At 35.7% G+C, this 12,470-nt stretch overlaps 2 protein-coding genes across 2 annotated transcripts; one reads left to right on the top strand and one right to left on the bottom strand.

Annotated features, from left to right (window-relative positions):
* The first annotated feature begins 1,169 nt into the window (after positions 1-1,169).
* Positions 1,170-2,154, top strand: LOC103949632 (cysteine-rich repeat secretory protein 55-like). Its single transcript, XM_009360737.3, has one exon. The coding sequence runs from the start codon at positions 1,170-1,172 to the stop codon at positions 2,070-2,072; it is 903 nt and encodes a 300-aa protein (XP_009359012.3). The 3' UTR covers positions 2,073-2,154.
* A 165-nt stretch (positions 2,155-2,319) lies between these two features.
* Positions 2,320-5,256, bottom strand: LOC103949600 (asparagine--tRNA ligase, cytoplasmic 2). Its single transcript, XM_009360713.3, has 8 exons — positions 4,764-5,256; positions 4,343-4,582; positions 3,539-4,129; positions 3,271-3,456; positions 3,109-3,173; positions 2,893-3,022; positions 2,711-2,769; positions 2,320-2,591 (listed from the first exon to the last, which is right to left on the bottom strand). The coding sequence occupies exons 1-8, from the start codon at positions 5,181-5,183 to the stop codon at positions 2,408-2,410; spliced, it is 1,875 nt and encodes a 624-aa protein (XP_009358988.2). The 5' UTR covers positions 5,184-5,256; the 3' UTR covers positions 2,320-2,407.
* Between the last annotated feature and the right edge of the window lie 7,214 nt (positions 5,257-12,470).

Here is a 12,470-nt window from a genome sequence, read left to right as displayed (position 1 = left end):
CCAGGTTCAATTCGGTAAAGGTGTCGAAGTGTGTAAAGTTGGATGTATTGATTTTTTTTAGAGAATAGACAGGAAATAAGGTATAATGTGGACTGGGATTAGAGGTCATTGTGGGACCGGATTTTTAGGTTCACAATTTTTTATTAACAATTAAATTATTAAACCTATTTGTAAATTTTTTTTAATTTAGTTAGGCTTGTGTGATCCATTTATGTATCACATCAGCACATAACATAATTTTTGACATAATTGTGACGGAAGGACTATATTGATTTAGGACCCTTATTTGCGGGACTACATTAATCGATTTTCAATTTTAGGGGTCACTTTGATGTCACAGGTCAATTTCAGGGACCATTTTGATGTTGCGGGTCAATTTCAATGACCATTTGTGAGAAAATAGGACTTATGGGACCTATTTATGTGCCACATTAGCACTTAACGAAATTTTTAACAGAATTTTGACGTAATGACTACATTGATTTGCGACACCTATTTTCAAAGACTACATTTATTGATTTTCAATTTCAAGTACCATCTTGATGGTGAAGGTCAATTTCAAAAACCATTTGTGATAAAAACCCAAGTTTATATAAAGTTACAGTTAGATAAGCATGCAAAAACAAAGGCAATAAAAAAGGTGGGTTAATTTAAGATAAATCCTAATCACGAAAACAAATGAGTTATGATATAACCATGTTTATTGATGAGGGTGAAAACCCACTAGATATTATCAATCATGCGGCGAGGACCGATACCGTATATGCTAGGGTTTTTATGCCAACTTAGATCATGGCTTTTTAAATATTAATAAACTAATCCAAATTAGTCCATTAAACACAAACTTAGACTATGTGAATGTATATGCGTGCCAAACTTACCTGAGTGAGTTTTTTTGAAACGCTTACTACTTTTGTGATGGAAAGCGCGAGAGACAAGTTTAGACTAAAATAATTATAATTGAAACAAGCGCTAGTATAAGATGTTATAAACTCGAATCGTTCTATTTAGGAATGGCCAATTTTACTCTAACTTTGAGTCTGTTGACTTGAACAAGAGGGGAGCCAAGGAATCTAATCTCCTTCTGGAAGCCTTTACTTTCCTTTTTCCATTCTTTGGTGATATAATGTAGTGAGCCAACAAAGTCAAAAATGTGTGCTTAATTTGTAATGGCTTCCCCACTTCCACTTCCATCTCCACTTCACTGCTTGTCATATAAACAACCACCTCACAAAATCTATCTTCATCTATGCTTTGAAGTGAGTCAAAATATGAAGATTATGAACTTTTCATACCACATTCTTCTCTGTTTGCTAGTTTTATGCAATTGCAGTGCAGAAGCTCAAGATCCTTTGGGAGATTTCTGCAACAAAGATAGCACTAAAATAAGTAATGGCACTCAAATATCACAAAATATTGATAGCTTGTTGGCTGAATTGGTTCCGAAAACTGCCTCAACCGGCTTTTTGGCTACCACCTATGGGGAAAACCAAGACCAAGTCTATGGCCTGGCTCAGTGCAGAGGTGACGTTGTGGGCACCAAAGACTGCTCAAGTTGCATCCAAGACGCCACGAAGCAAATCCGCCAGCGCTGTCCGAACCAAGCAGACGCGCGAATTTGGTATGACTATTGCTTCTTGAGGTACAGTTACAAGAGCTTCATTGGGGAAGTTGACACATCATATGGTATATTTTACTATAATGTTGACAATGTGACCGACCCCGAGAAGTTTAATGAGGAACTAGGAGCTGTGACAGATAAGATTAGGGCACAAGCTGTTGTGCCGGAGAGTGGAGGGCTCGGGAAAGGTGAGACAAAGCTATCACCATTTGTGACACTATATGCTTTGGTGCAGTGCACAAGGGACTTGTCTAAGCTAGGCTGCTCTCAGTGCCTAGCTATTGCAGTGGGAAATTTCCCAACTTTTTGTAACAACAGAAAGGGATGTAGAGTTTTGTATAGTAGCTGCTACGTTAGATATGAGCTCTATCCATTTTTCTTCCCTCTTGATTCAAACAATACGCTGCATGCCGTGGATGATAATAATGTAATGGCTATAGCTTATCCATAAAATTTGTACGTCTAGTATACAATATTCCGAAAAGAAGATGCACAAAGTGCAGTAAAGAGGGGCACTGAACCATGTTTTATTATCTGTTTGTTAAGTTGTCCTTAAAGCTAATGGAATTCCATATTTTGGTGCCAAATGATTCAAATTTCAAAGAAAGAACGGACAGATTTTTACAAGGCTTGCATCCCAATTACAAACAAATTTACAAGGTTTGCACCCCAATTCCAAATCTCCTTATTCGTTTACATGTATGAAATCATATGTTTTCCATCAATGTATGTATACAATTTTTCACCCATTAGGCCCTTTACATGTTAATTTGTACCCAAAGTAGACTAGTAGTTGGCTTTGCCATGGCTTCTGGGAAAGGGGATGACATCCCTTACATCATTCAGGCCAGTAGCAAACAGAACCATATGATCAAACTCAAGATTGAATCCCGAGTGCTTAACCGTTCCATGCCGGCGAAGATCCAAGTACCATTCATACTGCTGTGCCGCCAATCCCAATTCCTTAATCCTGCAAACAAGAAACACCAAAATTTGAGTTTTATTTATTAGTTTCTATGTTCACAAGAAAGAAATAACAACCTTCTGAGTTTTTGGCTATTATATAAGACTATTAATGCAAGTGAGTACCTTGCAGTTAGAATGTTGATGCGCTCCTCATTTTGGCTACCAGAAAATAATCTCCCAGCCTGAGAAAAATAAGCATTTTTCAGTATCGAAACCAGTTTTCAATTAATTTGCACTTTTGTAGGGATGCGGAAGCTTTGATAAAATGTTTCTCATGGTTTCTTAAAGTGCAAGTATGAGCTTACCTTTGGAACAACCATATCAAATGCTGCAACCGTTTTTCCATCATCGTTCAGCCGGACATAAAATGGCTTGGTTTCTTTTGGATAATTGTATATAATTACAGGCTTCTTGTATATCTCATCAGCCAAATAACTGTAATGCATGAAAAAAAAAATGTTAAGAACCTCAACTGAGATAATGGTTAATTTAGATTATTACCACAATGTTCATTTGCATACCTTAGATCTGCTTCAGTTAGTGCAGCACCCCACTCAATTTTTGTCTCAATTTTCTTGTCTGTAACCTGGCAAGTTAAAATCGATATATTTTCGTAAATAATATAGCTGGAGAAAGAAATGATTGTCAGAATTATACTCAAGGACTATGTTATATAGTCAAACCTTCTTTAATGCATCTAATGCTCCACTGTAGGAAACTCTTTCAAATGAACTTGAAATCATTGACTGAAGGCGATCAATTCCGGTTTTGTAGATTCGTTGAGAAACAAATTTCATATCTTCGGAACAATTTTCCACTACCCATTTGCAGAGGAACTTGAAAAGGTCATCTGCACAATTGATTGCTTCCTGCAAGCTCGAGAAGGTAATTGTTAGATCTGACAAAGAAAGAGATAACAAACTTACTCATGCCAAAAACATAAACTTATACCTCTAATTCTGAAAAGGCCAATTCAACTTCAAGCATCCACATTTCGGCAGCATGTTTTGGGAACTCTCCTTTCTCTGCTCGAAATCTTGGCCCAAATGAGTACACATTTCCAAGGGCGCAAGCGTAGCTCTCCAGATGCATCCGGCCAGAAGTGGTTAGATAAGTTGGGCTAGAGAAGTAACCCTCAGAAGATTTAACATTGTCAACCTTCTGAGAAGTTTTCGGTTTTGATTTCTCTCTTGCTTCCAGTTGTGATGCTAACTCATTTGTTTTGTTTAAGTCCTGCATTGCAGCAGCTACTGCTTCCTTATTGCTGTCTGTCCTCTTGAGTTCCTCTAGTAAGTTACTTTTCTCTTTTACTGCAGCCTTGATAGCATCTAGACTAACACCGTCAATTTCAGCAACAGCTTTCTTAGGCTCCTCCTTTTCACCTGCTTCGGTGAAAAGGCTAGTGACATGGAACTTTTCGCTGGATCCCTTGCCGTCTGTAGTTGTTATAATGGGTACTTGCACCGAAAGAAAACCATTGTTTTGACAAAATGTGTGAGCTGCAAACTCCAAGGCATTGCGGATTCGCATAACAGATTGCACCTAAATAATTAAGTAGAATATGTCATATCGTATTAAGGAATCACTGGACATAAAAAACGTAAGCTGTTAGGAAATAAACCAGAGTGTATATCAATCATATGCGCCCTTTGTCATGATCAAAATTTAATTGCATTATGTCAAACACTTACTTTCAGAACAGATATAAAAAAGTCGAAGAAACACAATCAAATAACAATGGGAGATGCAAATTACCGTAGTTGTCCGCGGCCTAATGTGGCAAAATTCCCTTAGTTTATCTAGAGGCACACGTTTTTTGGATAATGGATACGTGCTATATTCTACTATTCCGATGTGATGAACTTGATCCACTTTCAGCTCGATAACATGTTTCCCCTGTAGTACCGAAGGTTTCTGCAGCAAGCCTTCCACTATGACGCAAGTTCCAGTATGCAAGAGCTGGCCTGGGGGAGCCAGGGAGGATTCAACAACAACCTGACAAACATCAAATATAACTTTCATCATTGCCTATAAAAATTCATTTAAAAAGTTGGATAATTACTCCAAGCAACATAATTATTTGTACCATCTCTAAATTTGTGTCGCCAACCAGTCTAGAGAGATGGTACAAAATATCTTCAGTTGAGATGGTACAAATAGTAGTGCTCATATTTACCTGAAGGCTTGCAACGCAAGAACCATCCCCGACTTTCAAGAAGACAGTGGAAGGTGGCGGGGGCTTATGAAGCGCCGCCTCCAACTTGTCCTTAAGAGGATAATTGCCGCCACTTCCTCCTCCCAAAACTTTGACAATTGTTCGTAAAAAAGGTATCCGAGACTGAAGAATTTCGACACAGCTGACCTCTGACCTTGGTTCGGGTTCACCCGGCACATGATCACCATCTATACGTGGCACAGGCCCTTTCCTGACCTCCTTGGAGGACTTCACCCACCCTCCAATCACAACCCTCTCACCAATTAACTCCAAACTACCATCCCTTCTCTCCAAGATGGTTTTCAAGAGCACCCGTTTCGAGTACTTGAAAGGGCTCAATCGGGTGGTACTAGCTGCTGCCGCGGTTTGTTTGGATTCCATTTCGAGATGGAGAAACGAGAGTTGAAAAAGGAAATAAGATTAGATTAATGGTGAAGATGTGATTGGGACATTGTTTGGTGGGTTGATATAAGAGGGTTAAATGCCTTGCTTGGGATAGGAGAGAGTCTGAGATTTTGGGTTTTGGGAGATGTTGGGATGAAGGAAAGGGATTGTTTCTGGGAAGTTTTTGTTCAGAAGACATTGGAGAGGCGTGGGAGGCAAGGTTTGGTATGCTTCAAAGTTGGGCATTCGCGGGAATTTTCAAGCCTGATATAACCGACTTTAACCGTTTTTCCAAATTTTTGGTCACTTGTTGGAAAAGGAAACCTATGTTGAAAGGTGTTAAGGATTTTTACCATAGGATAAAAACACCTAAAAATACTTGTAAGAATACAAAGTTATCGTAGTATAGCAGCTCAAGCAAGGTCGTTTCCATAGGAATTGATTAAATAATTTGTATTTGAACTAATTCTTAATTAACTATTTAAAACAAAGTTTCAAAATTGTTGATTTTATGACCTAGAATATTAAAAACCAATTTTAAATTAAAATAATTAAAGAAACCAATTTGAAAGGGAACAATCTTAGAAAATAATGATAAAAGGACACTAGGTTCCGCCGTCCCCTTAACAGTCTTATGTAGTTTTACCAATTACTTATGAATTACACATGCAACTTTGAAGATTAGGTTTTCCTTATGCATATTCTACTTGTGGCATTTAAGCTAGATCGTATATCAAACATGCAACCGTCTGTGGCATTCAGATCAAACATAAACATGCATGACTCATTACACTTTTGTGAAAACCCTTTGAAAAAACCATGCAACCCCTAAGACGTGGCATTCGCCCAAAGTGAAATTACAACTATCAATCACAAGAAGCAATACTCAATCCTCCAATGGCATTCCGACCGAATTGCATCCGATTACTTATTTAAACATCCTAATGGTAGCTAAACATTAAGATATAGAGACAATTTAAACACAATGATTAATAATCCAAAATATGCATGTATAATATCATAAGTAATTAATGAAGAATACATATTCATACTAAGGCTCAAGGCATTGCCCTAGCAAACGAAAATTAGTTACGAACAACCATAAAACAAAAGGAATTTTATTGAAATAGAAAAATGATAGAAAACACCTTGAAATACAAATCGTCAAAGCCTAGCTAAGTTCTCCAAATTGATGCCCCGAATCTCTCTCTAATGGCTAAAAAGCCTTATTTATACTACTACAAACTAAAATCCTATCTAGAAATGTCTTCTAAAAACTAGGAAACATAATAGAATAAGATAACTAGGAAATAAAAGGTTTCCTATTAGAACTGAAATTCAGACTTCTCAGGAAATCAGACTTTTGACTGATCAAATCAACTCCGATTTAATCCCAAAAAGATCTATTTTTTAAAGCTTGAGGCGTCCCCTACAAATCCTCAGAAGGAATTTTCTTCAAAATATGCCACTTTGACCTTCAAAATATCCAAAATGTCCAAAAACGTCAATCTGGGAAAGCTGTGCGCTGGGTCTTTATTTCATCGCCACGGTTAAACGGCTTGATAGAAAAATCTGGAATTTTGCTATAATCATCTTGAAAGACTCAAAAACATCATTCAATTGGAATCACTCCAAAATTCATCTGTTTGATCATTTTTTGCTCTAGAGGAATTCAAATGTCCTACATTGAAATTACATAACAAAGTATCAAAAGTCTACTAAAATAACCAATAAATTATAACTAAGATTAGGGTGAAATATATAGTATAATATCGTCTCATCAAAAGGCACATCTGTTTATTTGATTCCTAATGCCACAAGATTTAACCTAATATCTAAGCTATATGATATTCTCATTATTAATAGTTTCTATTAAGAATTGTCATTCAAGATATTTGAACCCAAGATTTACTTTAATTAAATGAAGACTGAGTGTTGCTAGACCAAATAATCATGTCCTTATTATTGTCATTATTTGAAATTTTCGAAAGTTACATGATATACACCCGAAATAATGAAAGGTCTCATCTTCCAAACGCTATGTAGATATCTACCTCCCATGCATGATGATGCAAAGTGTCTTACATCGTAGCAGAAGCTACCTTACTATCAATTGACCTGCTACATGCATACATGTACTTTGTGGTGTCAATTATACTGTTTTGCAATCTTTTCACGTCAGTAAATTTCCATTTGTCGGGTGCTCAGTTTACAGTGAATAACACACTTTGGTTCGATTCTTCATTGTACTTTGTTTTGACAAGAGAGAGTATTCATACTATTCTCATTTCATTTTTTTTTCCAGACAAGATTCTCTCCTATGCAAAACAGTATACCTATATATTACAGATAATAGATACCACGCTACTTGGTGAATGAACCAACAAACTAGCAAAAATGTGGCTTCTAAAATGGGACAACAAAAAAATAGGGATGTTGTTTTTGATACACAAAATTAATATTAAGGTTGGGTTAAACCACACAATTTATTCAATGATAATTTAGTATCAAACTCATCATTTATATGAGAGTAAACCAAAGAGTTTTCACTTACAAATGACTATTTTTTATTTATGAGAAAAAAAGTTTATGCAAGAAGCAAAATACACAAGCATCATTTGCCAAGTCTGAACCTTTTTATTTATTTATTTATATTTGTGTGGAGGATTTCTAAGGCTGCTGGGACCTGGAAACCCTGATGCTGGTATTGTAGGGCAAATTCTTTTTGTGTAAACCACACAATTTGTGTACACTGCAGAATTGCTCTCTAGGGTGAAGATTTGTCACCACGCTTCTGATTTGCCAACTCAAAATCTCATTCCTGCCCTTTCAAAATATAAAACTGGACCAATGTCTGACAGATAGGATGGCAAAAAGTCCCACGAGTTTGGTTCTTCGCAGATACCTGATAACCACAAGACAGCACCTAATCAACCACGATTGATTTATCACGAGCGTAAAACCCGTTGTAGAAGGTTCAGTTTCACCAGAGACATTCGAAGTCCGTTATAAATAAACTGTTTAATAAAGGGCACAAACTGGCCTGTGGTAGAACAAGTCAAATTAACCACGCGCACGTCAAGTCCGTTGTAGTTGGCCAATACTACCACGAGCCAAGCATGTTATTGCAAGAATTTTAATTGCAGCACGTTTCTAAATCTATTACGGGCTGTAAGTGTTATAGTTGCAATTTAATTTTTAGTTCAACCAGTCGGATCTATATATATAAAACGAGAAGGCGAAAAATAAACTTTCATGATACTCAAATTGCACTTTTCCCATTAAAATTAAAAAAAAAAAAAAAAGTTATAAACATATGTAAGGTGATTAGTAAGTTTATTATTTTTCAAAATTTACTTTAATAAAAAAACAATAATATCGAAAATAAATACAATTAAACAATAAAAGAAAAGTCAATTGCTACACACGTAAGCATGTGACAAAAGGTTAGTTTATTCCATAAATATAAAGGGAGAAGGGCAAAAATTAACTGCTCTAGGTTAAAAATTTTGAATTCCCTAAAATGTCCTGCTTATTGAAGATTCACTGAACAATTGATCAAATAATTTGGGACAAATTAATTAAATACCATACCTAATCTAAATTACATGTTAATAGAGCCTTGATTGTCAACCAAAATTTCAAAAAATTAACATTTTAACTCTCTAATCAAAACTGAACAAAAATAAAAATAATGAGCATTTAGTAATTACATAAACCCAAATTTTACTGATTTTTAGGTTAATCTCACTTCTCTCCTCTTCCTCTCTCTGTATCTCTCGTAAAAAAAAAAAAAAAAAAATCCTCTTTTTTCTTTCTTTATAAATTGTGTTGTGGTTCTGTGGATGTGACGATACTTTTAAAATTAAAAGGTAAATTTGATTGCACATGCATCGCATATGTTCTAGTTACTAGTTAAAATTAAAAATTCTAAATCACAATACCCTTTTCTCCGACTGCAACCCGCGTCAGTGTCATATTGCTAGGGGAAGCTGTGGAGGACGCTATTCTCTATTCAGTTCCAAAAAAGCTGTCAACTCCCGTCATTTACAGTTTCTTAATTTGTAGTGCACAAAGGAGGAGGGCGAGGGAGAAACATGGAGAGCTCTATAAAGAGCCTTAATATGGATCAATCGAAACGTAAAAGCACGTTCTCAGAACTGTTGAATATATCACTACCAACTCATCACTACCAGCTCATTAAAACAGTTGTAAAGGATTAGATGATGTAATAGTTAGTTGAAAGAGTTTGTTACTCAAAGTTTATGAGCTAGTCCTCTAGTAAGCTATATATAGCTATTGTAAACAGATTGTAAAGTTTAGTTCATTGAGTTCAATGCAAAATCTTCATTCATTCTTTCTCACATTTCTCTTCTTGTAAAACTTCATTTCTTGGTTTTATAATTGTTCATCTTTGCTACTTCTCCAATGTAGTTAACATGGTATCAGAGCCAGGTTAAAAGTTTCATTTGAAGGTTATGTTTTCAATCCCTTTTCTCTAATTACTTGAACAATTAGAATGGATCTTTTCTTGGGTTTTCAAGTTTTTTGTTGCTGGTTAAAAATTACGGTTCTACTACTTGATTGTGGCTTGTGTTTCTTTTGGAAGTATATATGTTCAAGATTTGGGTATTCGTATTTCTGTGTGCTCCCAATTTCAAGAATATTGTTGGATAATGGAAAATGGCACTACCAGTTTGAGTTTTCTTTGGGTATTCAACAAGGTGAATTGTGGTGAAATGTGAATGAAAGGTGCGATGGGTTTTGATGGTTTTGAAGATGGGTTTTGATTCTTGTCTCTCTGCTTCACTGAAATTCTGCTATGTTTCTTTTGTTGGGTTTGATTTTTTTCAACTCTTGATATGTTTGGAGAAATGGGTGTGAATTCTTGCATTCTAGCATATACAAGTTTATGGTTTGTACCAAAATGAGAAGTGTAATGTTTGAGAAGATTTTTCAGGAGCTAATTGAGGAGTGGTGTAGTATTTTCCTTATTACAACCTATAATGTCGAGTCTAACCAGCTCAATTGTTAGCATGTATCTACTGTAAGTCCGATTATACGATGAAGTTTGAAGAAGTTGTTAACGGTGAATCCCATGAAAGGTAATTTCGTGATGTGAGTAGGTAAATCCCACGAATGGTAGAAGAAGTTGTTAACGGTAAATCCCACAAAGGGTAATTCCGTGATGTGAGTAGGTAAATCCCACAAAGGGTAATCCTACATAGATGTTGATTTTGTTGTTGTTGAAATTGTGAAAGCCGATGCCATTGTTAAGAGTAGTTGATTTTGGTAAAATCCACAAAAGGCGATCCCGTGGTACTATAGTTAAGGCTGTTGCCACACTATAGTTTGTTAATTTTCTGTTTTAAAGGCCTAAGCCAATGTTAAATGAAGTTGTTGATGGTAAATCCCACGAAGGATAACCCGCAAGAAATTGTTATAACAGGCATGAGGGTGTGTTACAACTTTATAAGAGGTTGTTCTTTAATTGAAGCTCCTGCAAGAGATAGAGGAATATTGGATTTGTTGGATGGAAAGATTGTATCTACAAAAGGTGCAAATTTCTATTTGGTTTGCAGTAGCTACAGAGGTGTAGACATCAGTTTGAAGGGTTGAAATTCTTTAGGAAGAACCAATATGAAATTGCACTGTTCTTGAGTATGGATTTAGGTTTTGGATACCTGTCAGTTTAGTGAATTTCTGGGTGGTACCTCTTCAAGCTCATGTAGCTTTCATGTTTGTGGGTTCAATTTTCTAGAACTTCTGTTTTTTAACTATAAGCAAGTAGCATCTATACATTTTATCACCAAGTGTTATCAGTGAGCAAAACTTTGGCCACGAGGTTGGGCTAGGGTCTGACATCTGGGAGACCGCAGTTGAGAAGAAAATGAGGAGCAAAAGCAAGCTCAAATTGCTACAATCTCAGGGCAACAAAACCCTTTTCAATCAAAAAGCATCACCAAAGCTACGATTTCTCTCTTTCTCATATGTTCCTTCCTTACTTCTAGTACCTATGCAAGCATTTAATGGAACAATCTGCAATGAGTCCATTTGTCCATATTTCAGTGTTTGGTATTTGAGATTTTGCTGTGATTTCTCTCTTTCATAGTTCTGCATTTATCAAAGCACTCATTCAATCCCAAACTGAGGTATCCAGTTGAGATTGAGGGGGGATGTTGAATATATCACTACCAATTCATCACTGCCAGCTCATCAAAACAATTGTAAAGGATTGGATGATGTAATAATTAGTTGAAAGAGTTTGATACTCAAAGCTTATGAGTTAGTCCTCTAGTCAGCTGTACATAGCTATTGTAAACAGATTGTAAAGTTTAGTTCATTGAGTTCAATACAAAATCTTCATTCATTCTTTCTCACATTTCTCTTCTCTCTGTAAAACTTCACTTCTTGGTTTTATAATTATTCATCTCTGCTACTTCTCCAATGTAGTTAACAAGAACTTCATTCGATGCAAAACTCCAGGAACATCATTTGGTTTTTGATGAGGTAAGGGAAGGAGAATTCATCAATTTCTGAGGCTCAAGCATTTGGGGCATTATTTCAGTCTCAAAGTCTTTTGTTTGGAGGTATCCTCATAAATGTGAAGTCTTTAAGTGAGAGTGTCCTTGTTACTGAAGGCCTATTTGGTACTTGATGGATAATTTGGTATTTCTTAGTATAATTCATTGGTTTTAAATTTGTTGTTAACTTTAATATACAACTTGTGATATTTGAATATGTGATTTTTTATGTGGTTATTATATTATTATAAAATGTGCAATTTTATTGATTATTTTATATATATATATATTTTTTTTTTCTTAAATAGTTCCTTTTTATTTTGGATTTTTTTTTTATTTTTTATTTTTTTTATGACAGGCATTGGTTGACAGCCATGGTCAATTAGTCATCTAAAACAACCATAGCACGTGGTGTTAGATCTCAATTTATCACGGGCACAATCCATGGTTACATGGTATATAATAATTGGCATTGTTTGTGTTAAAGAAATGAGACTTTTTATCATATCTAGATTCCTAATAGGCACAATGCCTGTGGTAGCTTGCAACCTACCACAGGCATCAAACGTGGTAAATGAGCTTTTGTCTTGTAGTGATACCAACGGGGTAGTTATGGAGGAGTGTAAACGGGTATGGGGTGGGTTTGAGAATTTTTTTTAGGGAGTTTTAACGAAACACTTCCGGTACTGTTCACTTTTAACAAAAAACTATTTTTTTTACATTTTCCTAGTATTATTCACTACACCTTTATTTGTCATTT

The sequence above is a fragment of a genome, unplaced genomic scaffold, assembly GCF_019419815.1.
Source record: "Pyrus x bretschneideri cultivar Hongxiangsu unplaced genomic scaffold, Pyrus_bretschneideri_v1 Contig10, whole genome shotgun sequence".
In the NCBI taxonomy this organism is placed as follows: domain Eukaryota; kingdom Viridiplantae; phylum Streptophyta; class Magnoliopsida; order Rosales; family Rosaceae; genus Pyrus; species Pyrus x bretschneideri.
This window is presented reverse-complemented; position numbering and strand designations above follow the sequence as displayed.

Coding starts and splice junctions, on each gene's coding strand:
- LOC103949632 (XM_009360737.3), top strand. CDS start 1,170: ATGGCTTCCCCACTTCCACTTCCATCTCCACTTCACTGCTTGTCATAT.
- LOC103949600 (XM_009360713.3), bottom strand. CDS start 5,183: ATGGAATCCAAACAAACCGCGGCAGCAGCTAGTACCACCCGATTGAGC. Junction 3,174..3,270: donor CATTAGATGCATTAAAGAAG/GTTTGACTATAT, acceptor TTAACTTGCCAG/GTTACAGACAAGAAAATTGA. Junction 2,770..2,892: donor TTGATATGGTTGTTCCAAAG/GTAAGCTCATAC, acceptor TATTTTTCTCAG/GCTGGGAGATTATTTTCTGG.